General features: G+C 41.5%; 1 protein-coding gene and 1 non-coding gene across 2 annotated transcripts in view; both read right to left on the bottom strand.

Annotated features, from left to right (window-relative positions):
- Window positions 1-25789, bottom strand: part of LOC115129549 (teneurin-3-like) — a 74208-nt gene extending 48419 nt beyond the window's left edge. The window contains exons 1-7 of the mRNA XM_029660004.2: window positions 25551-25789; window positions 20372-20497; window positions 15545-15759; window positions 11237-11447; window positions 5994-6095; window positions 5442-5636; window positions 3635-3835 (exon numbers count right to left, since the gene is read on the bottom strand). Coding sequence (XP_029515864.2) covers window positions 3635-3835; window positions 5442-5636; window positions 5994-6095; window positions 11237-11447; window positions 15545-15759; window positions 20372-20497; window positions 25551-25722 — 1222 coding nt within the window. The 5' untranslated portion in view covers window positions 25723-25789. The remainder of the gene's footprint in view (window positions 1-3634; window positions 3836-5441; window positions 5637-5993; window positions 6096-11236; window positions 11448-15544; window positions 15760-20371; window positions 20498-25550) is intronic.
- A 168-nt stretch (window positions 25790-25957) lies between these two features.
- trnav-uac (transfer RNA valine (anticodon UAC)) lies at window positions 25958-26032 on the bottom strand. The gene has a single exon. It is a non-coding gene; the product is annotated as a tRNA-Val (tRNA).
- Window positions 26033-26448: the final 416 nt, after the last annotated feature.

Raw genomic sequence — 26448 nt, 5'->3', positions numbered from 1 at the left:
TGATATACATTTTTTGGGCGATGGGATCAACAACATTGTAGTTACTCCACAATCTCTACAGAATAAAAAAATTAAAAAACATGCATTGTGTTTGCAGCAAGGCATTAACGTAATACTGCAAAAAATGTGGCAAATAAATTAGGCGTTATGTTTGGGAAAAATCCAACACAACACATCATTGAGTACCACTCTTCATATTTTCAAGCATGGTGGTGGCTGCATTATGTTATGGGATTGCTTGTCATCGGCAAGGACTAGGGAGATTTTTTTTAGGATAAAAAGAAACGGAGTACACCCAAGGACTGGCAAAATCCTATAGGAAAACCTGGTTCAGTTTTCTTTCCAACAGACACTGGGAGACAAATTCACCTTTCAGCAGGACAATAGCCTAAAAGACACGGCCAAATATACAGTGGGGCAAAAAAGTATTTAGTCAGCCACCAATTGTGCAAGTTCTCCCACTTAAAAAGATGAGAGAGGCCTGTAATTTTCATCATAGGTACACTTCAACTATGACAGACAAAATGAGGAAATAAAATCCAGAAAATCACATTGTAGGATTTTTAATGAATTTATTTGCAAATTATGGTGGAAAATAAGTATTTGGTCAATAACAAAAGTTAATCTCAATACTTTGTTATAAACCCTTTGTTGGCAATGACAGAGGTCAAACGTTTTCTGTAAGTCTTCACAAGGTTCTCACACACTGTTGCTGGTATTTTGGCCCATTCCTCAATGCAGATCTCGGTAACTGACAGTTAGACTTACAGGTTATGTCGTTGTCTTTTGTTTGAATTGTTTACGTGTCCGCTGTGCGGGGGAAATGATAATACAAGCGGAACTACGTAGCTAATACTGTTGTAACGGGGATCCTTATTGTAGCAACACACTTTTGGAGGGAAGGCAATCCTGCGCTGCGTTAGCTAAGTTTTCATGTCATCAGGTGTAGTTCATAAAGGTTGAAGAGTGTATGTTAGGATGAAGTGTGAATTCATGCCAGGAATAATAAGTGTGAAGTTTGATTTCCTCCCTTCTGTAATAAGCAGCCAATGAGGTATTTTTTCCTTTATTCGTGTGTTTAATCTGAACCCGTTATAACGCCGGTTAAACTGTTATGTATGTAAGCACTTCAGAGTTATACCAAGCTAATAAGTCACTCGTAAGATAAGGTCGTAAGAGTGTGCTTAACTGTATTTTTCATTTACTTTATAGTTCTCACGGAAGGTGATAATTCTGACTAAAACTACAGAATAAAGCCGCCAGTTAAAATCAAGGAACGGTTGTGCTCGTGGTTACTGAAGGGAGCTACAATCTCCTCTAGAGCAGTGATGTTTTGGGGCTGTTGCTGGGCAACACGGACTTTCAACTCCCTCCAGATTTTCTATGGGGTTGAGATCTGGAGACTGGCTAGGCCACTCCAGGACCTTGAAATACTTCTTACGAAGCCACTCCTTCATTGCCCGGGCGGTGTGTTTGGGATCATTGTCATGCTGAAAGACCCAGCCACGTTTCATCTTCAATGCCTTTGCTGATGGTAGGCTTTGTTACTTTGGTCCCAGCTCTCTGCAGGTCATTCACTAGGTCCCCCCGTGTGGTTCTGGGATTTTTGTTCACCGTTCTTGTGATTATTTTGACCCCACGGGGTGAGATCTTGGGTGGAGCCCCAGATCGAGGGAGATTATCAGTGGTCTTGTATGTCTTCAATTTCCTAATAATTGCTCCCACAGTTGATTTCTTCAAACCAAGCTGCTTACCTATTGCAGATTCAGTCTTCCCAGCCTGGTGCAGGTCTACAATTTTGTTTCTGGTGTCCTTTGACAGCTCTTTGGTCTTGGCCATAGTGGAGTTTGGAGTGTGACTGTTTGAGGTTGTGGACAGGTGTCTTTTATACTGATAACAAGTTCAAACAGGTGCCATTAAATCAGGTAATGAGTAGAGGACAGAGGAGCCTCTTAAAGAAGAAGTTACAGTTCTGTGAGAGCCAGAAATCTTGCTAGGTTGTAGGTGACCAAATACTTATTTTCCACCATTATTTGCAAATAAATTCATAAAAAATCCTACAGTGATTTTCTGGATTTTTTTCTCCATTTTGTCTGTCATAGTTGAAGTGTACCTATGATGAAAATTACAGGCCTCTCTCATCTTTTTAAGTGGGAGAACTGCACAATTGGTGGCTGACTAAATACTTTTTTGCCCCACTGTACACTGCAGTTGCTTACCAAGATGACATTGAACGTTCCTGTGTGGTCTAGTTAAAGTTTTTACTTAAATCAACTTGAAACTATGGCAAGACTTGAAAATGGCTTTCTAGCAATGATCAGCAACTTGACAGAGCTTGAAGAATTTAAAAAAGAATAATGGGCAAATATTGCACAATCCAGGTGTGCAAAGTTCTTAGAGACTTACCCAAAGAGACTCACCGCTATTCATTTTTTGAATGTTACAGAAATGTTTTATAAACTGACATTAAAATAAAGTGTGTCGGAAGGCACTGTACAACATTTAAATGTTTTACTGTTGTTCGCTTACAAGCAAAACCATCTCTCCCACTCTCATTTGCACTTTTTTAAAGATATTAGTTTAATCTCCCTCTGATTGGAGTTTTCTTCGATTGAGAGACCTTGGTGGGTCTCTAATTAATGCTTAGACGACACTTCAGAATATTAACCATGCCTCTGGAGGGGGAGCATTCGATTACAAAGCCCCCCCCCCAAAAAAAAAGAATCCATATAATCTATTTTTCATTAGCACAAATGTGTTTATCTGCTTTTAGCACGCCCCTGTCTCTGGCGTGACGTCGGAGTCGGTGGTCGATCTATGCCACACCGCTTGTTAATTAAAGTTCATTTAATTGGAGTCGAACTGCTGAGATAATTAAGAGAGAAACATCGATTACTACCCAAGTGGGCAAATAAGAGTTTGGACTTCTGCTTAAGCTAAAATGGCTCCTTTCAAATGTATATATATATTTTTTGACATTGACCAGCAATGGATGTTTCACATTGTGAAAGAGGGACTCTGTGTCCTGATATATTCTATAGCTTTTTTTTACAGTATAACAAATGGCTTTACTTTGAATGTTGTCTGAAAGTGAATAAATTGAGACAAAACATCCAGTTTCTCTAAACACCCTTTCCTATTTCCTACCAGCAGTCCAGGTTCTCGACTCATCCATCAATTCAGACTTACAGTAAACCCCCTTATGCAAAAACCCATTTGGATTTCAATCGCACAATCAAGTTAATGTGTTGCTTAATTAATCTTACCTCTTACCTGGATTGTTAAAAACCCAATAGGTTCGAATTTGATGGTACTCAATTAGGGTCGCCAACAGTGGACTGCAGATGCAGGGACTAATTCTGCACTGTGAATTAAACTGAACTAAATGACCCCATTCTAGAGAAAGACATTGAACATGAATCACCTGGTCCTTTAAGCAAAGGAACCGATTAATAAAACCAAAGCACAGCCCTCAAACTGGAAAAGTACCTACAAATAAATGGTTTGTAAAATGTTCCTCATATCAATGAGGACCATCATCCTTTTCCTCAATGGAGGAGCCTCCTCTACATCACACATACAAAACACAAAGCCAGACAGCTAAACCTAATGAAGAGTAAGAGAGTTGTCTGACCTACAGAGCAGTCGGAGCCTGTCCAGTTAGCCTCACAGATGCAGGTTCCCGTCTCGGTGTGGAAAGTTCCGTGGCTGGAGCACTGTTCAGGACACGTGCTTCTCAGGATTGCACAGTCCATTCCGCCCCAGCCCGGGTTACAGTGGCATTCACCGTGGTGGCAGGCTCCGTGGCCCGAGCAGGTCGGGTCCAGACAGTCCACTAGGGAAACACGGGGAAAACAGGGGAAAGGAAAGGAGATGGATCCAGTACTGTGTATGGGATGATTTTTGTATATATATTTTTTAACTAGACAAGTCAGTTAAGAACAAATTCTTATTTAAAATGACAGCCTACTGGGGAACAGTGGGTTAAATGCCTTGTTCATGGGAAGAACAAAGTTTTCTACCTTGTTAGTTCTGGGATTCGATCCAGCAACCTTTCAGTTACTGGCCCAACGGTCTAACCACTAGTCCTTGGTTGCAACACTCACTACAGAGATCCAAACTGCCTCTGGAAGCAACATCAGCACAATAACTATTAGTCGGGAGCTTCATGAAATGGGTTTCCATGGCTTAGCAGTCACACACAAGCATAAGATCACCATACGCAATGCCAAGCGTCGGCTGGAGTGGTTAAAGCTCACTGCCATTGCACTCTGGAGCAGTGGAAACGCGTTGTCTGGAGTGATGAATCCCTCTTCACCATCTGGCATTCCGACGGACTAATCTGGGTTTGGTGGATGCCAGGAGAACGCTTCCTCACCCAATGCATAGTGCCAACAGTTTGGTGGTGGAGCAATAATGGTCTGGAGCTGTCATGGTTCAGGCTAGGACCCTGAGTTCCAGTGAAGGGAAATCTTAATGCCACAGCATACAATGACATTCTAGACGATTATGTGCTTCCAACTTTGTAGCAACAGTTTGGGGAAGTTCCTGTTTCAGCATGACAATGCCCCCATGCACAAAGCAAGGTTCATACAGAAATGTTTGTCGAGATCGGTTTGGAAGAACTTTACTGGCCTGCACCTCAACCTCATCGGACACCTTTGAATTGGAACGCCGACTGCGAGCAAGGCCTAATCGGCCAACATCAGTGCCCGTCCTCACTAATGCTCGTGGCTGAATGGAATCAAGTCCTCGCAGCAATGTTCCAACATCTAGTGGAAAACCTTCGCAGAAGAATGGAGGCTGTTATAGCAGCAAAGGGGGGACCAACTCCATATTAATGCCCATGATTTTGGAATTACATTTTAGAGCAGCATACTTTTGGTCATGTAGTCTATATTGATCTCAGCGACTCATTGAGGATAATTTGGTGCTTATCAAATAAGGCAAGATATAGTTAGTTCCACAATAGCACTTGTGTCCTTTCTCTCGAAATTCACTTCACAATGAGCGAAAAAAGATATTTAATTACTCCCGCTACTAAATAACATCTTACACGTCGGGTCACTGAGCTGCAGATGTAAATCTGACAAGTTAATTGCCTCTATGTCTGATTATGGATCAATTAAGTTAAAACTAATTGTACAGGCGGAGAAAAGATGGAGGAAAAAGCAAGAGGTACTTGCGACAAAAACGAGAAATGGACTCTCACAGGTTTTGTGTACTGGAGTGCACTGAACCAATCACATTGGATGGTCAATTCAGAATCAATTCCAATCCATAGCTGTTGTACCTAAATGGTTAGAGGGAGCTAATGCATGCAAAGTATCAATGGGGAACACAATGAATTATCTGCTTGGTGAAGTTGAAAAGAGCAATTGTTTCAGCTGTCAATGTCGCTGGGAAATCAAACGGCGACACTACATATCCTTGTGGTGTACCTTGGTGACAGTTGCTTCCCTTGTGGCCGGCATTGCACACACAGTTACCCGTCATGCAGATCCCATGACCGCCACATTGGGGGTCCACACACTGAGTAGCAGGCACATCACACTCTGTGCCCTTCCATCCACTGTAGCATTGACAGCGCCCCCTTGTGTACTGGCCGTTGCCACTGCATAGGATGGGACAGGCAGCTGTGGTGGAAAGTAACAAGGTTATTAAAAAGTATATATGACAATTTCATGTAAAGTATATTAGTCCATTTTGTAGCTATAGTTTTGATACAACCATCAAATCAACACATCTATCATTATCTGGCCACGCTACAATGGCCATGAGTACAACACTTTCTCTCCAAAGATTTTATCTGAAACATTAGCCCTAACCCTGACCTTTAGCCTAAACCTAACCCTACATTAAGAACAAATATCACATGCACATGGTAATCAATTCTGAACATTTATAGCCCATATGTGTCCTTTGAATCATGGCCATTTATTGATTGTGATATCATAACATGGATTAGGAATGTGACAAGAGAACATATATACCTCTTGAGCAGTATGGTCCACTGAACCTTGGGAAACAGTGACATGAGCCCGACACACATTCACCGTTTCCATAACAGTTGTGTGAGCACTCCATAACTGACTCTGTTGGGACAGACATTTTTTTTTCTAGAATTACACCAGCCATTACTGAGAAATCATACCTCTAAAATGTATCCGCCACATTTTTATTACATCATCCAATATCAACACAATGGATTCTTGGATTGGATTTCCTATCACTACTATGTTGTCACATACTACGCCATCTTATACAGCTACTGTATACCACAATTCCACTCAGTCAATGTTATACATGTACGGCAGTGGAGGTTCCTGAGGAGAGGACGGCTCATAATAATGGCCAGGATGGAGTGAATGAAATGGTATCAAACACGGTTTTCACATGTTTGATTCACTCCATTCCAGTCATTCTGGGGCGGCAGCGTAGCCTAGTGGTTAGAGCGTTGGACTAGTAACCGGAAGGTTGCAAGTTCAAACCCCTGAGCTGGCAAGGTACAAATCTGTCGTTCTGCCCCTGAACAGGCGGTTAACCCACTGTTCCTAGGCCATCATTTAAAATAAGAATTTGTTCTTAACTGACTTGCCTGGTTAAATAAAGGTAAAATAAACATTCTACTCTGTTTAAGCCATTATCAGCAGCCTCTGTTGATGTACAGTATATGTAGCTAGATACAGTTGACATATACTTAGGTTGGAGTCATTAAAACTCATTCCTCAACCACTCCACACATTTCTTGTTAACAACTATAGTTTTGGCAAGTCGGTTAGGACATCAACTTTGTGCATGACACAAGTCATTTTTCCCAAAATTGTTTACAGACAGATTATTTCACTTATAATTCACTGTAGCAGTTCCAGTGGGTCAGAAATTTATATACACTAAGTTGACTGTGCCTTTAAAAAGCTGGGAAAATTCCAGAAAATTATGTCATGGCTTTAGAAGCTTCTGATAGGCTAATTGACTTAATTTGAGTCAATTGGTATTTCAAGGCCTACCTTCAAACTCAGTGTCTCTTGCTTGACATCATGGGAAAATCCAAAGAAATCAGCCAACACTTCAGAAAAAAATGTGTAGACCTCCACAAGTCTGGTTCATTCTTGGGAGCAATTTCCAAATGCCTGAAGGTACCACGTTCATCTGTACAAACAATAGTACGCAAGTATAAACACCATGGGACCACGCTCAAGTCGTACCGCTCAGGAAGGAGACGCGTTCTGTCTCCCAGAGGTGAACATACACTTTGGTGCGAAAAGTGCACATCAATCCCAGAACAACAGCAAAGGAACTTGTGAAGATCCTGGAGGAAACAGGCACAAAAGTATGTATATCCACAGTAAAACGAGTCCTATATCGACATAACCCGAAATGCCGCTCAGCAAGGAAGAAGCCAATGCTTCAAAACCGCCATATAAAAGTCAGACTACGGTTTGCAACTGCACATGGGGACAAAGATCATACTTTTTGGAGAAATGTCCTCTGGTCTGATGAAACAAACATAGGACTGTTTGGCCATAATGACCCTCGTTATGTTTGGAGAAAAAAGGGGGAGGCTTGTAAGCCGAAGAACACCATCCCAACAGTGAAGCACGGGGGTGGCAGCATCATGTTGTGGGGGTGCTTTGCTGCAGGAAGGGCTGGTGCACTTCACAAAATAGATGGCATCATGAGTAGAGAAAATTATGTGGATATATTGAAGCAACATCTCAAGACATCAGTCAGGAAGTTAAAGTTTGGTCCCAAATGGGTCTTCCAAATGGACAATGACCCAAGTATACTTCCAAATTTGTGACAAAATGGCTTAAGGACAACAAAGTCAAGGTATTGGAGTGGCCATCACAAAGCCCTGACCTCAATCCTATTGAAAATGTGTGGGCAGAATTGAAAAAGCATGTGCGAACAAGGAGTCCTACATACCTGACTCAGTTACACCAGCTCTGTCAGGAGGAATGGGCCAAAATTCACCCAACTTATTGTGGGAAGCTTGTGGAAGGCTACCTGAAACGTTTGACCCAAGTTAAACAATTTAAAGGCAATACTACCAAATACTAATTGAGTGTATGTAAACTTCTGGCCCTCAGTGAATGTGACGAAAGATATAAAATCTGAAATAAATCATTATCTCTACTATTATTCTGACATTTCACATTCTTAAAAATAAAGTGGGGATCCTAACTGACCTAAGACAGGGAATTTTCACGAGGATTAAATGTCAGGAATTGTGAAAAACTGATTTTAAATGAATTTGGCTAAGGTGTATTGTTGGGGAATAATCAGAAATAGTTCGGTAACATAGATAAGATGTTTTATTTTCATTAGTTGCAATGTGTAAGGACTCTCAGAGAATTAATTTATAGACACTGAATTGATCTGAGAGTCACAGGGTTGTGATGGAGCTCATATAATTAAATATGGACTTTATGATAACTCTGACTTGTGTGTGGTTTGCTCTCATGATTTGGTAAATACAGGACATTTCCACGACAGTATGTAAACTTCCGACTTCAACTGTATAAGTGAAATAACCTGTCTGTAAACAATTGTTGGAAAAATCTCAAACATTTTAAATCGCACAGTGGATTTCTTTATTCCTTGACACATGTTCTTTCTCCTTTGGTAAAATCTTACTTGAATGACTGATCATGCCCAGAACAGCAGCGGAATCTCTGAACTGTTTACAAGTAAATCCTCTGAGTTAATTGGACATATCCACTGGCACATCTTGTATTCGTTCAAAAGACCAGCACTCGTAAAGGGATCTCCCTCTAGGCTGGGGGATCGTTTAGATTGCCATCGTAACACAAACGTTTCGTTTTTATTGCTTTTGAAGACTTGTATTGGATGTTCACTACCAGGATGTCAGTTTCAACCAGGGGTTGGAACTGGTTTCAGGGAACAGAACCGAAAAACGGAAAAGAATGACATTTAAAAAACTATTTCAGAACAGGAATCAGAACCAGGAACGAACATGATCTATACAGTTCCGGAACATAACCGCTATTTTAAAAGCATGGGAACCGGTTAATAACGTATTTTACTTTCCAGATATTTTTTTACAGTCCCACAAAAAATGTAACAAAGAGCCTATGCAAAGCACTCTGTCATTTAGAAACATATTCCAGTTTCTGCATGCCAGCTGAACATATTTTCCAGTGTGTGTGTGTGTGTAGGCTACCTGCCCCACCGAAATTAGGGAGAGATTTTTTAATTAGAGAATAGATTCATCTCAGGAAACAAGTCTCCCCTTCTCCAAACATTATGTATTAATCAGAATCCGTAGCCAGTCATTGTTGTTCAATCTAATTATTTTCTGTAGACAAAGGCGATGTGGTTGTTTTTGTCTCTCGACTTGGTGTTGTTTAGTAGACCTACTTTGTCTGTCCGTATAATGATTTAATTGTTGACGACGTCTTGTGATCTAAGCTCATGCTTCTTGCCATTATTTCTTCTCGCCCAGGCTGTTTACCGAGCGACAGATCATTTGAAAATAAAATTACAAATGTAGATAGCTTATTTGGATTGCACAAATGTTGCAGGATAAGTGTCGGGAGAGAAAAGTTGCGCTTCTCTCGAAAGTGAAACAATATTTGGGGCAAGCGAACTGGCCTAACATGGCGGCAGTAGTAACCAGCCATGCATTAGGGTTTTTATTAGCCTATTTCATTGATAAGTAAATAGCCCTCATGTGCATTTTCATCTGTCGGGGTCGTTTACCTTTGAACAATGTGTGTGAATGAGTGAAGGAATATAACGATGCGCTCTGAGATGCGATCTGAGTAATAGCGCAGTGATGCGCACTCCAGTTGTAGGCTTTAAGGGCACTTAAGGCGCACTTCCGTGTTTCCAATCACAAGTAAATCCAATTAGAAGTATCAAGTGTGATAAAATGGATATAATTACCAGTGGTGTATAGAACTTAAGTCAAAATACTTTAAAAGTACTACTTGAGTTTTTTTTTTTGTAGGTATCTGTACTTTACTATTTATATTTTGGACTACTTTTACTTCACTACATTCCTAAAGAAAATGATGTACTTTTTACGCCATACATTTTCCCTGACACCCAAAAGTACAATGTTTAAGAGGACGGGAAAATGGTTAAATTCCCTCACTTGTCAAGAGAACATCCCTGGTCAAATAATGCTTGTCATAACAAGATGCCCAGCGTTTCAAGTCAAGCCTCCTCCACCACCTTCTCTTCCTCTCTCCCCACCTGCAAAATGTGTCACATCTCGCACCCTACACTTGTCAGTCCAATGCATGTAGTTAAAGAATTATAGCTTGCCCGCTCCATAGCAAGCAGCTCTATCTGCACTCATTGGTGAATTCATTTAATGTCGAGCTAAATAAAATAAAACATCTATTTTAGATTCTTAAAAAGGAACAGAAGGACTGTTTTTGGGGGTTTGATCCAGTCCAGAACTTTATTTTGCAGATCGGAACAGTGGAACGGAACAAGAAAAATAATGGTTCTATTCAGTATGAAATGATTGGAAAATAATTTTGGTTCCAAACCCTTGTTTCAACAGATCCAGGCAATTTTGACATTGGTAATCGATAACTCCATTTAACGGATTGACGGAATTCCCCAACGCAAAACTCAGCCCATGTAGATGTAGTTTAAATTCTTGATTAGTGTATGTATGTGGTAATCTGGCCTACCAGTGGCAACCTACGGAGCTGTGAGGGGAACGGCACCTCAGTACCTCCAGGCTCTGATCAGGCCCTACACCCAAACAAGGGCACTGCGTTCATCCACCTCTGGCCTGCTCGCCTCCCTACCACTGAGGAAGTACAGTTCCCGCGCAGCCCAGTCAAAACTGTTCGCTGCTCTGGCCCCCCAATGGTGGAACAAACTCCCTCACGACGCCAGGACAGCGGAGTCAATCACCACCTTCCGGAGACACCTGAAACCCCACCTCTTTCAGGAATACCTAGGATAGGATAAAGTAATCCTTCTCATCCCCCCCCCCCCCTTAAAAGATTTAGATGCACTATTGTAAAGTGGCTGTTCCACTGGATGTCTTAAGGTGAACGCACCAATTTGTAAGTCGCTCTGGATAAGAGCGTCTGCTAAATGACTTAAATGTAAATGTAAATGTATTCAGTCATTCTCTAAGAAGGAATGTTCACTCAGTAACTTGGGGAAAAATAACCTCCAATAAGTACATTAACACAAATCTATAGTGCCCTCCTCACCCATTTCTACAGAGGTGGTCCCTTACCTAGGATGATGGTGTTGTATGATACTGTCTCCGGGCTCTTCCCATCATTGTAGAAGGCCAGATGCCACACCCCAGAGTCCAGGTACTGGATGAAGCCAGCTTGGTGAAGGCTGACCTGGTGCTCCATCTGCCCCCTGGCTTCCGGCTCCGTGGAAGCCCGCCTCTCTTTGGCGATGAGTCTGCTGCCATCCAGCAGCTCCACAAAGTCATACTGAAGAAAGGTGAACCAGAGAAGTCAGTTGGGACTTATTCATTGGTCACTCGACATAAGATTATGAAAACAATCTGCCTTGACATTCTTTGTACTTCCAGGTGCATATAGGGAAAATATCTGTTAAAAGAAATATATCATTTTACATTAAAGGAGATATCCATGATTGAATTGAGTCAAAGTAAAGATTTTCCAGAAGAATGATCCTTTTCAATCTGTATGTTAACAGTGTTTCAGTCACACAAACACAGGGTGTTGAATGAAGTAAAAAAATGATTTAGTATGAGAAATGGGACATGCAGCGGACACAAAACAAAGCAACTCTCCAACTGACTCAGTACGGACAGGAAATAAAGCATTAAAGCAAGGGTGAGCCAAGTCAACACTCAGTGGTTTAAACCCTTTTGAGAGGAGCTGAGGGGTGGATAAGAGTTATTACCCTGCTGATATAGGCCATTTTGTGTTGGTGGCCAGGGGGCCAAGTAAGAAAAGTCCAAAACCCAAATATTCATTTACTCCCAGATCAGTGTGTACATATTGATTCCTTGGCAAAGGCTCATCTCAATCTAACAATAGGAGCAAATAATTATGGACAAGAAGCCAAGCCTAGCTTGGCTACCAAATTAACCACAAAATAATTATTAGCTAATACTTGGGAATTCAAACTATTGTTGATAATTTCTTCACAAACCTAGTTTTAGACAATTGATGAATCATGCAGAGTAAAACAATAACACATTTAGTTATTTTTATTTTTTTTAAGGGGTAGGTGACTTTAAAGTTGTTCCTCTCCTCAGGCTGTGAATGCAACCAACGGTCAATATCTCTCATTGTGGTCTTTCACGCTCAGTTAAGTAAACACATCGATTTTTCTCCCTGGCAATTTAACAGACCGTTTCTAAGGCAGTGGTGGTTGACTTTGTGTCTATTAAATATTAAAGCATTAGACTTCTCACTAAAGGCTTCGGTCATACTTAAATCAAAACTGGTTCTCCAGCAGACTGGTAAAAATGTCTCACCCTTGTTCAAGAATGTCCCTTTTCCTTTTATTCAGATCACTTTTGGTTATTTGAAAAGGAAATAATCTCCAAAATATCACTATTTTTAAAACAAGATACAGAAACTTGGTTGCAATATCAGTTTAATCCACCAGAAAAGACAGAACATATAATACAACCAACTTCTATAACCGCAAAAATGGAAGAGGCAAGTAGAAGGGGGGAAAAAGTAAGAAACTTGTCTGTCGGCCCTGCATTTAAGACCAAAATTGGTTAAAGAAAATTGTGATGAATAAAAAAAGTGTACCAGCTTCATTTAAGGACAACAAATATTGACAGCTGTGCCATATACCATCCATCATTCCTTCAATTCTGACCAGTTTCCCAGTCCCTGCCGATGAAAAACATCCCCACAGCATGATATTGCCACCACCATGGGGACGGTTTTCTCGGGGTAATGGGAGGTGTTGAGTTTGCGCCAGACATAGCGTTTTCTTGATGGCCAAAAAGCAACATTTTAGTTTCATCTGACCAGAGTACCTTCTTCCATATGTTTGGGGAGTCTCCCACATGCCTTTTGGCGAACACCAAACACGCTTGTTAATTTTTTTTCTTTAAGCAATGGCTTTTTTCTGGCCACTCTTCTGGCTAGCCCAGCTCTGTGGAGTGTACGGCTTAAAGTGTTCCTATGGACAGATACTCCAATCTCCACTGTGGAGCTTTGCAGCTCCTTCAAGGTTATCTTAGGTCTCTTTGTTGCCTCTCTGATGAATGCCCTCCTTGCCTGGTCCGTGAGTTTTGGTGGGCGGCCCTCTCTTGGCAGGTTTGTTGTGGTGCCATATTCTTTCCATTTTTTTTAAATAATGGATTTAATTGTGCTCCGTGGGATGTCCCAAGTTCCAGATATTTTTTTATAACCCAACCCTGATCTGTACTTCTCCACAACTTTGTCCCTGACCTGTTTGGAGAGCTCCTTGGTCTTCATGGTTCCGCTTGCTTGGTGGTGTTGCAGACACTGGGGCCTTTCAGAACAGGTGTATATTTACTGAGATCATGTGACAGATCATGTCTCACTTAGATTGCACACAGGTGGACTTTATTTAACTAATTATGTGACTTCTGAAGGTAATTAGTTGCACCAGATCTTATTTAGGGGCTTCATAGCAAAGGGGGTAAATAAATATGCACGCACCACTTTCCCGTTTTTTAAAATATATTTTTACATTTTATGAAAAGTTATTTTTTAAATTTCACTTCACCAATTTGAACTATTTTGTGTATGTCCATTAAATGAAATACAGATTCAAATCCATTTAAATTACAGGTTGTAATGCAACAAAATAGTAAAAACACCAAGGGGGATAAATACTTTTGTAAGGCACTGTATATATACAAAAAATAAATCATAATAATTATATGTATATATATAGTACCAGTTGAAGGTTTGGACACATCTACTCATTCAAAGATTTCTCTTTATTTTTTACTATTTTTTACATTGTTAATAAGGAAGACATCAAAACTATGAAATAACACATATGGAAATATGTAGTAACCAAAAAAGTCTTAAACCAAATCAAAATATATTTTATATTTGAGATTCTTCAAAGTAGCCACCCTTTGCCTTAATGACAGCTTTGCACACTCTTGGCATTCTCTCAACCAGCTTCACCTGGAATGCTTTTCCAACAGTCTTGAAGAAGTTCCCATATATGCTGAGCACTTGTTGGCTGCTTTCCTTCACTCTACGGTCCATCTCATCTACACTTTTTTGGTTACTACATGATTCCATATGTGTTATTTCATAGTTTTGATGTCTTTATTATTCTACAATGTAGAAAATAGTAAAAATAAAGAAAAACTTTGAATGAGTAGCTGTGTCCAAACTTTTGACTGGTACTGTATATATTTACAAAGAATATATGGGGGATTGGAAATGATGCAGACAATTACATTGATGGAAGCTACAATCTATCTGCAATTTTAAAGCTGATGTACCCCTAACAAATATTGTTAAAAATGATTAGCTAGTACTTGGGAATTCAAACTAGTGTTGATAATTTCTTCAAAAAAACGACTTTTAAACAATTGATAATTCATGCAGAGTAAGACGCTCAATAACAAATTGAGTTTTTTCTTTTCTTTTGAGGGGTAGGTGATGCACTTTAAAATTGTTCCTCTCCTCAGGCTGTAAATGTAACCAACGGTCAATATCTCTCATTGGGGTCTTTCATGCTCAGTTAAGTAAACACATCGATTTATCTCCCTGGCAATTTAACAGACAGTTTTCTAAGGCAGTGGTGGTGGACTCTGTGTCTAGGCATTGACAGTTTCCTGCACAGCAATCGCTTTGGACATAAAAGGAGGCTTCTTTCTTTAGGACTCTGTTTGTTGTCTTTGATTTTGTTGGGTTCCTTCCTTCTTTCATCTTGTAATCCCTTCTTTCCTGTTGTAATTTGTATTGAACTTTTTTTTCTTCTTTTGATAGTGGCCCAACTGAAAGAGGCTCCTCTTCAATAAGTCAAGTCAGAGAATGTCAAAAAGGTGAAGTTGAAAGCTTTTACTCGAGAGTGAAGTGGAAAATAGCAACGGCCTGGTCACAACCCTTTAAGTCAGGCTTCCCCAACTGGCAGCCAGCGAGCCATTTGGGGAACTCTGACAAAAAAATATATATATATATAATTTTAATTGTTGGACATAAAATACCAGGAAATGAGCTCCCATTTATTTTAATTTTGTAAATCTGTTCCCAAGTATTTACATACATAATACGATGTGATTGTATTCAAACGTAAGAAAGGTTTGAAATGATTATGCTTTAGTCAAATATTATATCTGTTTGGGCTTCTCGCGGTAAATTTGCATTCTACAAATGATTTGAAATGATGGTCCTGCCCCCCCCCCCCGACCATCCGCTCAAGGATTAGAATCTGGTCGTTCAGTTGATGAACAGTTTTAGAAATAAAACTTTGTCTTGGGACACTTCGAAGATAAAAGAGAAAAGAGGAATATTCTAAGCATGGCAGTGGATTTGTTTGTCATTTTGCAAAATTCATACAGTCAGATTTCTACACCCGACTCAACAGATGTACCATTTACCTGTGTGTGAGATGGTGGGATACCCTTCCTCCCGTAGACCCCAACCAGTGCGTTCTTCTGAACAGAGATGTTGAACTTGAGGAAGCGCGGCTGTTCCATAGCTAGCCGAGAGCGCCAGAACACCCCTGGCGGTATTCCCTGACCGACCCTCCTGCCCACCTCCACTTGCCCGGTGTCAATGGAGCTGTTTTCCTGATGGGCCGCACCATTCCTGCCTGGAAGGGAGAAAGAGAGAGCACTTACCGGTTCATCACCATATTCGAAAACTATACCTATAATGTGCAAGCTCTCTGAAACCACAGTTACAGTTTTACAAACATCTGTTCTTGTGTTCTGTGAACCCATTTTCGGCAAAATGATAACATTTTCAATATCACCTTGATTGAAATAAAATGATGGAGAAGCAGCCTTTAGTCATTGGGGCGGCAGGGTAGCCTAGTGGTTAGAGCGTAGGACTAGTAACCGAAAGGTTGCAAGTTCATATCCCCGAGCTGACAAGGTACAAATCTGTCGTTCTGCCCCTGAACAGGCAGTTAACCCACTGTTCCTAGGCTGTCATTGAAAATAAGAATTTGTTCTTAACTGACTTGCCTAGTAAAATAAATAAATAATAATTATGCCCCAGCCTCTGGAATAGCCTACCAGTGAACCTGGGAGGGGGAAACTGTGGACATATTTAAAAGACAACATAGAAATACAAGTCAGCTTCAGTAGTTACAGATATTTCTACTTCCTGGTACAATTCAAACTTCTTTATTCCCACTCAAATAAAACCTTGCTGGTTATGAGAATGGAACAGATCGTTCCATTGATGATTCACTAATGTTAAGGATCTAAATGTAATAGCTGATACACTACCTGATACAGTACTGTAACAATACATCAAAAGGACGGGGAAATGAAGCTTTTAAAGGTTTATGTAGCTGCAAAGACACCCACTTAAACATGACTCCACCTGAGTTACGATCAAACATGAATTTGCCTACGACAAACGACAACGAGACAGGCTATAACAGGGTTCGGTATTTTGTTAGACATAAAACACTGTAAAAACACCAGGAAATCAGCTCCAAGTGACCTTAATTTTGGAAATCTGTTCCCAAGTAATCCCATGCATAATATGATGTGGTCATATTGCAAATGTAAGCAAGGATTGAAATGATTATGCGGTAAATTTTTAGTCTACAAATGATTTCTAATTATGTTCACGGCCCCCTAACCAGCAGCTCAATATTTTTTTTTATCTAATTGATGATCCCTGGCCTACGGTAGGAGGACATAGACCTGGCAGTGTGGTGCCAGGACAAGAGCCTCTCCCTCAACGTCAGCAAGCCAAAGGAGGTGATCGTGGACTACAGGAAACGGAGGGCCGAGCACAACCCCATTCACATTGACAGGGCTGAAATGGAGCTGGTCGAGAGCTTCACGTTCATCGGTGTCCACGTCACTAAGGATCTATCATGGTCCAAACACATCAACACAGTCGTGAAAAGGGCACGACAAGGCCTCTTCCCCCCCCAGGAGGCTGAAAAGATTTGTCATGGGCCCTCAGATCTTCAAAAAGTTCTACAGCTTCACCTTTAAGAGCATATTGGGTGCCTGCATCACCGCTTGGTATGTCAATCGCTTGGCATCCCACAGGAAGGCGCTACAGAGGGTAGTGCATACGGCCCAGTACATCACTGGGGCGGAGCTTCCTGCCATCCAGGACCTCTATTTCAGGCGGTGCCAGAGGAAGGGCCCAAAAATGGTCAAAGACTCCAGCCACCCTAGTCATAGACTGTTCTCTCTGCTACCGCATGACAAGCGGTACTGATGCACCAAGTCTGGAACCAACAGGACCACGAACAGCTTCTCAAACCAAGCCATTAGACGGCTAAATAGTTAACTTGTACCCTCCACATCAACTCGGTACTGGTACCCCTTGTATATATAGACAAGTTATCATGACTCATTGTGTATTTATTATTACTGGCGGTTTTACATTTATATTATTTCTCTATTGTCTTTCTCGCTGCATTGTTTGGAAGTAAGCATTTCACTGTTAGTCCACACCTATGAAGCATGTGATCATTTTTGGGGGAATTTGACTTATTCTCAAATGAAAAGTTAAATACCCTACTTCCGTGTCCAGTGATGTCATGATCAAAACATTAATTTTCAAATCTGTTTGTCTGATAATTATTTCAAAAACCACTTAGAATAAACATATGAGTGGAACTAAAGCAGGACTATTGAAATTAAACGAAAATAAAAAATGATTGACATTTTTCTCACAATGGCCCTACGGAGTTTAGATTATAACAGACAATATGAATCCAAAATTCTTGGTACGAATCCATCTATGTAGTTATTTCAGCTTCCCATTTCACAGTTTAAAAACAAAGACTATAAAAACCAAGAGTGGTCCATTTGTGATTTCGGTGCTCCATTAATACTTGTGAAGGTCGTTAACGTCTTTGTTGACGCTTTCCATCTTTGTTTGTGTGGGTGTTTTTTGCATGAGGACCTTTCCTGTCACTTTACCTTGGCACCAAAATGAAGACATACAGAGACACGTTTGCCTCCAGAGAGAAAATGGCCTGCTACCGATTGCCTTTAAACAGTCCCAAAACGAGCCTCCTGCTATCTTCATTAGCACTTCTAACGAGGTTTTAAATCTAGACCAGTTTAAATCACACCGAGTGTTGCAACGATTAAGTCACTGGCCTTTTGCTTTAAAGGGGAAGGGAGGTGGCACACGTGGTAGACATCGCATACAAAATTACCTCTACGGGTAAAGGCTGAATGGGGTACGGTATAATGATTTTTTTTAATTTTTATTTTTTATTTCACCTTTATTTAACCAGGTAGGCAAGTTGAGAACAAGTTCTCATTTACAATTGCGACCTGGCCAAGATAAAGCAAAGCAGTTCGACACATACAACGACACAGAGTTACACATGGAGTAAAACAAACATACAGTCAATAATACAGTAAAAAAAAACAAGTCTATATACAATGTGAGCAAATTAGGTGAGAAGGGAGGTAAAGGCAAAAAAGGCCATGGTGGCAAAGTAAATACAATATAGCAAGTAAAACACTGGAATGGTAGTTTTGCAATGGAAGAATGTGCAAAGTAGAAATAAAAATAATGGGGTGCAAAGGAGCAAAATAAATAAATTAATTAAATACAGTTGGGAAAGAGGTAGTTGTTTGGGCTAAATTATAGGTGGGCTATGTACAGGTGCAGTAATCTGCAAGATGCTCTGACAGTTGGTGCTTAAAGCTAGTGAGGGAGATAAGTGTTTCCAATTTAAGAGATTTTTGTAGTTCGTTCCAGTCATTGGCAGCAGAGAACTGGAAGGAGAGGCGGCCAAAGAAAGAATTGGTTTTGGGGGTGACTAGAGAGATATACCTGCTGGAGCGTGTGCTACAGGTGGGAGATGCTATGGTGACCAGCGAGCTGAGATAAGGGGGACTTTACCTAGCAGGGTCTTGTAGATGACATGGAGCCAGTGGGTTTGGCGACGAGTATGAAGCGAGGGCCAGCCAACGAGAGCGTACAGGTCGCAATGGTGGGTAGTATATGGGGCTTTGGTGACAAAACGGATTGCACTGTGATAGACTGCATCCAATTTGTTGAGTAGGGTATTGGAGGCTATTTTGTAAATGACATCGCCAAAGTCGAGGATTGGTAGGATGGTCAATTTTACAAGGGTATGTTTGGCAGCATGAGTGAAGGATGCTTTGTTGCGAAATAGGAAGCCAATTCTAGATTTAACTTTGGATTGGAGATGTTTGATATGGGTCTGGAAGGAGAGTTTACAGTCTAACCAGACACCTAAGTATTTGTAGTTGTCCACGTATTCTAAGTCAGAGCCGTCCAGAGTAGTGATGTTGGACAGGCGGGTAGGTGCAGGTAGCGATCGGTTGAAGAGCATGCATTTAGTTTTACTTGTATTTAAGAGCAATTGGAGGCCACGGAAGGAGAGTTGTATGGCATTGAAGCTTGCCTGGAGGGTTGTTAACACAGTGTCCAAAGAAGGGCCGGAAGTATACAGAATGGTGTCGTCTGCGTAGAGGTGGATCAGAGACTCACCAGCAGCAAGAGCGACCTCATTGATGTATACAGAGAAGAGAGTCTAGTCCAAGAATTGAACCCTGTGGCACCCCCATAGAGACTGCCAGAGGTCCGGACAGCAGACCCTCCGATTTGACACACTGAACTCTATCAGAGAAGTAGTTGGTGAACCAGGCGAGGCAATCATTTGAGAAACCAAGGCTGTCGAGTCTGCCGATGAGGATGTGGTGGTTGACAGAGTCGAAAGCCTTGGCCAGATCAATGAATACGGCTGCGCAGTAATGTTTCTTATCGATGGCGGTTAAGATATCGTTTAGGACCTTGAGCGTGGCTGAGATGCACCCATGACCAGCTCTGAAACCAGATTGCATAGCAGAGAAGGTATGGTGAGATTCGAAATGGTCGGTAATCTGTTTGTTGACTTGGCTTTCGAAGACCTTAGAAAGGCATGGTAGGATATATATAGGTCTGTAGCAGTTTGGGTCAAGAGTGTCCCCCCCTTTGAAGAGATTAGGTAGTGCAAAGCTGTCTGGGCAATTCAGAAGGTATCTACAGTATAGGCAAGGCTACTTTTAGGACCATTTTTGTGCTGAGTCAAATGCATCACATTAGCAAGCTGGATGAACAAACAAACAAGCATCCAGTGCAATTTAGGGCTGCAAACATACTCAGAAACGTAGAAATGTGTTGTGCTCCTTCCCCAAATGTATGCTAAATATTTCGGTTAAAAGGGCTATCTGAATAGATTTAGCTAAGGTCCTTACCATAGTCAGCTGAGAGTACTGTCAGTATGCTCGGTTGAGTGGGCAAAGCCTTCACCTCTCCGTTCTCAAACGCGGGTTGGTTTTCTGTTTCTTGAAGTTGCCAGTTGAGGCCGAAAAAGTGCATTGCTGTAATGTGAACAAAACAGTGGAATATACTACGGTTAGGGCAAACGGTCAAACCGTTAAGACACAACACTTGCTGGACAGCAGGAAAAAGAGATCCAACAATACATCATTTTGTGGCCTGGGGTGACCTTGTCCCCTCTGCATTAAATCATTCTACATGTGGCCCTACATCTTCAATGTCTAAGAAATACTAAAGAGTGGGAATTATTTTGTACTAGGTTAGCTTACTATGGGTGTTCCCCACGTAGGCTAAGTGCTAGACTGTAAAACTCTACAGGGCCCAGACACAGCAAGCACAATCAATACTGAGGAGAGGAGGAACACTGCTGTGCCTCTTTAGGCACACTAGAGTGTCGGGACACAAACAGCACTGCATCAAAGAGCACAGTGGGACGTTGTACCCAAACATTTGTCACCAAACTGACAGGAGGAGGCAGATGAGGGTCTACTCCTCAACTCCTCTAATACAAAGCAAGCAATTCAAAAACAAGCAACACAAGGACACCCCTGAATCAACAACGACAAAAATCTGGAAACCGAATTGTTTCTATGTGTATTTGTGTGTCTTCGAGCCTCAAACTATCTAGTTTTGCTAGTCCTGTATTGCGTAACCAACCAAAAATGCTATTTTATTCCTCCAACCCCTGTCTCTGAATAAGACGCTATCAAGCTGTGTCTTGTTGTTGGGGGAGACTTGGTCTTCTATGAACACAGTGAGAGGGGGAGACTCCTTCAAAAGATTGGCAGCTGTGGAGCCGTGCCGAGGAAGCCAAACTCCGCCATTTCGGATTTCTGAGTGGTTTGATCTGAATCAAACCTTTTTTCAAAACAGACTCCTTGCAGGGCAGCAGGGTATGGGGTCTCAACTGCAGAAAATACATAGCTAACCCCGCGAGGAGAAACAATGCAGCGGAATCAGAGAGAATGCCGAATGGGATCATATTTTTGAGAAGTTGGATGGATGCAGCCTGGTGTCAGTTATACTGAACAGAAATATAAATGTAACGTGCAACAATTTCAAAGTTTCTGTGTTACAGTTCATATAAGGAAATAAGTCAATTGAGATACATTCATTAGGCCCTAATCTATGGATTTCAAATGACTGGGAAGCCAGCCCACTCAATGGGGAGCCAAGCCCTGCCAATCAGAATGAGTTTTTCCCCACAAAAGGGCTTTATTACTGACAGAAATACTCCTCAGAAGCCAGATGTGGAGGTCCTGGGCTGGCGTGGGCACATGTGGTCTGCGGTTGTGAGGCCAGTTGGAGCCACTGCCAAATTCTTTAAAACAATGTTGGAGTTAGCTTATGGTAGGGAAATTAACATTGAATTCCCTGGCAACAGCTCTGGTGGACATTACTGCAGTAATCATGACACTTGCACACTGCCTCAAAGCTTGAGACATCTGTGGCACTGTGTTGTGTGACAAATCTGCACATTTTAGAGTGGCCTTTTATTGTCCCCCGCACAAGGCGCATCTGCGTAATGATCATGCCGTTTAATCACCTTCTTGATATGCCACCCCTGTTAGGTGGATTGATTATCTTGACCAACACTTTACATTTTGCGTTTATATTTTTATTCAGTATAGTTGTTTTTTGTTTACTGACTTGACTTGCTAATGTACAATATGGGTGTGTGTGTGTGCGTGCGTGCGTGTTGGAGAAAGAGAGAGCGAGAGATAGAGAGTGCGAGAGAGACCATGTGAGAGTGCATGTGAGAGTGCATGCGAGTTTCCTTGTATGTTCTGCATGTGTGGGACTGTGTTTCTTATCTGGGGGCTGGCAGAGGCAAAGTATATGAATGTATATTGAAGACATTTAAGACAGTGCACCTGGCAGATGTTTTGGCTGCAGATGAAAGAGAGGAAGGCGGAAAAAAAACTCAACCTGAGGCAACTGGCAAAGAACGCCTACATCTGTTGAACTCACACACTCACACCAATAGAAACTCCCACGTGGCAAACACACTCATGCACGCACAGGCCCACATGAGCACTCATAAGCCGTAGAAGCGGAATCCAGACAAAATAACCCACAAAACACACACATTAAAAACACATTATGCTCTTTATGATAGAGCAAGATAAAAACATGAATCACGAAAAAACAGGGTCCAGATCATAAAGGGACAATGTACATGGATATCGATATGGCACTTTTATGGACTTCTTCTATGGAGAGCACTCTCCCCGGTCCTCTCCATTGCATCATTTCTACACAGACCTATTTCTCTCTATACGAGCATGTCATCCTGTCCTCCCTTCAGCACCATATGAATCCTATGGCAGTTCAGGAGAAAGTCACACAGACAAGATGAAGAGTGTGCATCACTCAGGAAGACAGTTAGGACAGATACAATCTCCACCTGTTTTATCGCTATGGTCAAGCCGCTAAAGGTTAGTGAGAAGTCCTCTTTGATGCATGCTGTAAAAAACTGGCAAAGCCCATTCTGTGGGGGAATTATGTCCTATAGGGGAGAATGGTTCCGTAATGAAAGAGATGAAAGCACTTCCTGGAAGACATTTTGTTGCAAAGTCTTACAGCTCTTGACTCCTCGCATCCCCTCCCTCGCATCTCCTCAAAATACTTTGGATAGGAATGCTTTCAAGTTCTTAGGATATTTCCCTTTTTTTTCGGGGTTATTCCCCATCAACACATGATGCTGTCACAATGTTGCGAGAAGGTCAGTCAGTGACAACCTTGTGATAAACTAATATTGTCAGTAGGGTGCTGGGCGTGTTGTTCTCTAGACAGTGTCATTGTAGGGTGTCGAGGTGAATTTAAACTGTCTGTCTTTCAGGGCTCCTATGGATAGGACTAGGTCATGTCAGTGAGCAAGTTGATGTTTATTGTCATGATTCTTGTCATGGAGGCAGAACTGAGCAATTTCCCCTTAGATACCTTTATTTAACTAGGCAAGTCAGTTAAGAACAAATTCTTATTTTCAATGACGGCATTGGAACAGTGGGTTAACTGCCTGTTCAGGGGCAGAACGACAGATTTGTACCTTGTCAGCTCGGGGATTTGAGCTTGCAACCTTCCGGTTACTAGTCCAACGCTCTAACCACTAGGCTACCCTGCCGCCACAGCTAGCTATAAAGTAAAAATTGGCTATATTATAAAAATGCATGAAAAAAATTAAGCTTTTTGTTCTTAATTTATGTTAAGGGTTAGGCATTAAGGTTAGCAGTCTGGTTAAGGTTACATTTAAAATGAGTTTTAATGACTTTGTGGCTATGCTAGCTAGTGACCACTCTGCAGAGCTGCCTCCAGAACAAGATTCATGACAAAAAAACACTAACCTGCTGTCAGTGATGCCACTCTGTGGGTGTTTTATCAGAATAGCAGGATGATGCAGAGCCCTTGTCAGTGGAACTGCCATGATCTGACAGATTCATACACAACAGTGTCATCGGGACATGTCTCTGTATCCGACTGACATACGACGACTGGTGGAACAATATCCTAGAGTCTGCTATATCTGCTCAGCGAGATAATGCAAGATAATGCTGAAAAGAACATTATCTTACCAATGAGAAGATCCACTTTTAGCACAGCTTATAAAGTCGCCAGTCAACGCTGATCGAAGCCATTCAGTCAAGTCGACTTGTCTATCAGAAAGTCTATAGTTGAACCTATTGGAAAGGGTATAGTGTGTGTTATAGTGTTGGGTGCTGTCTGGAAGTCTCTCCTGAGGACTGAAGGCTATTTCACCACCGAAGTTGAATGGCAAGCCATTTATATTTGCAATGATAATATCTTTGAAAGACCTTTGAAAGTAGTTGTAGTACCTGTAGTTGTCCATGTATGTGGGGATGATTGCTCTTATGCTCTTTTCTATACTTAGCTTAGCTTTGGAGAGTGGGTATTGTCTTTTTTGGGGGGGAGGGGGGGGGTAGGCCTATAGCTACCTATACTACCGTAATTTCCGGACTATAAGCTGCTACTTTATTCCCACACTTTGAACCTTGCGGTTTATACAATGACGCGGCTAATTTATGGATTTTTCCCGCTTTCGCAAGATTCATGCCGCCGCCAAAAACTGACCCCCGTCACATAATGTGATGTAAATCGAGCGCGCTCAAACTTCCCATCATTCTGATTACGGTAGTAATTGTGTCACCCTCATCATGGCAAAGACACGGTGAAATGCATATGATGCAGCTTTCAAGTTGAAGGCGATCGATCTGGTTGTTGGAAAAAGAAATAGAGCTGCTGCATGGGAGCTTGGCCTTAATGAGTCGATTATAAGACTTTGTAAACAGCAGCGTGAGGAACTGACTCAGTGCAAAAAGACAACAAACCTTTCAGAGGGAAGAAAAGCAGATGGCCCAAAGTATTTGCAGCCACTCAACATCAGTGTAAATCGTGCATTTAAGGTGGCGCTCCGTGTTCAGTGGGAGGCTTGGATGACAAGTGGGGAGAAATCCTTCACTAAAACGGGCCGCATGCGAAGAGTAACTTATGGTAAAGTCTGCCAGTGGGTCCTGACAGCGTGGAGCATTGTCAAAAAATCCACTATCATCAACGGGTTACGAAAGGCTGGACTGCTGCGTGTTGAAGGGGCAGCATGAGCTCAGCGGGGTATTTGCCTCCGGATGAAAGTGACGAGAGCGACAATGAAAACGATCCAACATCGGATGAAGCAATTCTGAGGCTATTCAACTCCGACACTGAAGGAGATGACTTCAGTGGTTTCAGTGCATAGGAGGAGGCTTGGTAGGCTACTGTTTTAATTTTTGTTACAAGCCGTGTTTCGTTAAAGCCTATTTATTTTAGTTACAAGCCGTGTTTCGTTTAAAGGCTGTGTAAAGTTAATTTGTTTCAATGTACCGGTAGGCACCTGCGGCTTATAGACATGTGCGGCTTATTTATGTACAAAATACATATTTTTTAATAATTCAGTGGGTGCGGTTTATATTCAGGTGCGCTTAATAGTCCAGCAATTACGGTACATAATACACAGTATGAACACAGTACAGTTCAAGCAGGAAGGGTCATGGTTAACTACGGACTAATACAACAATGTCAATAAGGAGGGGCTATAGTTACCTATACAATAGCAGAGGATGATTGACAGCAGGACAGCCACGCCCACTGCACTCAGGGCGGTGCACCTCCAGGAACAGTGCTTGGGGGATTTTTTAAACTTGAAAGCTCCTCCAGAGAGGGTGTTTCTGGGTAGGGGACGTGCCGGTGTGGAGTACGCTGCCCCTGTTGCCATGGTGTAACCTGGGGTTGCTGTGCTAAAGAAAGGGGTTGTTTCTGTGCCCGTTTTAAAGAGGAAGTGTCTGGGGAAACAAAACAGAAAATGTATACACAAATATTAGATAATGATGAAGACAGAAAAAATATATATATTTGGTTATGTATTCCTATTTAACCTGTATTTAATATAAAACACATGCCATTTTTATACAATGGGTTTTAGTCATCAGTGCAAGCACTTTTCATATATGTGGCCCCAGCGGGAATTGAACCCACAACCCTAGCATTGTAAGTACAACGCTCTACCAACTGAGCCACAGAATACCAAAGTATTTATTCAGGCTAATCTCATTAAAAGGACATCTCTTTTGTAAGCGAAAACATGGACATGTCAATATTCCAGTACGAACGGCCATTATGGGTAATTAAGGAGTTTTAATCACAAGCACTACCCTGGCTTTGTCTATTAACTTTTTAAACCCACGTGAACATCTCTGAAATTGACAAATGATGCCTTGATGCCTCTCTTGCTATCACATCGTCCGGCCCTCCACTAACTGTTGGTAAGAATCTTCCTGTTGTGCCACTAATCTTTCAGTGTGATTTTAGGTTTGATAAACAGAGCCATGAGTTTATGATGCCATCCTTACCGCCACTCCACAATATGTGTCACTATATTCACAACATTGACAGTTCGGTAAGTCACTTTTGCTAAAAGCATCCGCTAAATGATTTAAAAAGC

The sequence above is a fragment of the Oncorhynchus nerka genome, linkage group LG5 (assembly GCF_034236695.1).
Source record: "Oncorhynchus nerka isolate Pitt River linkage group LG5, Oner_Uvic_2.0, whole genome shotgun sequence".
Classification (NCBI taxonomy): Eukaryota; Metazoa; Chordata; class Actinopteri; order Salmoniformes; family Salmonidae; genus Oncorhynchus; species Oncorhynchus nerka.
Note: the sequence above shows the minus strand (reverse complement) of the source record. Positions and strands in the feature narration are given on the sequence as shown.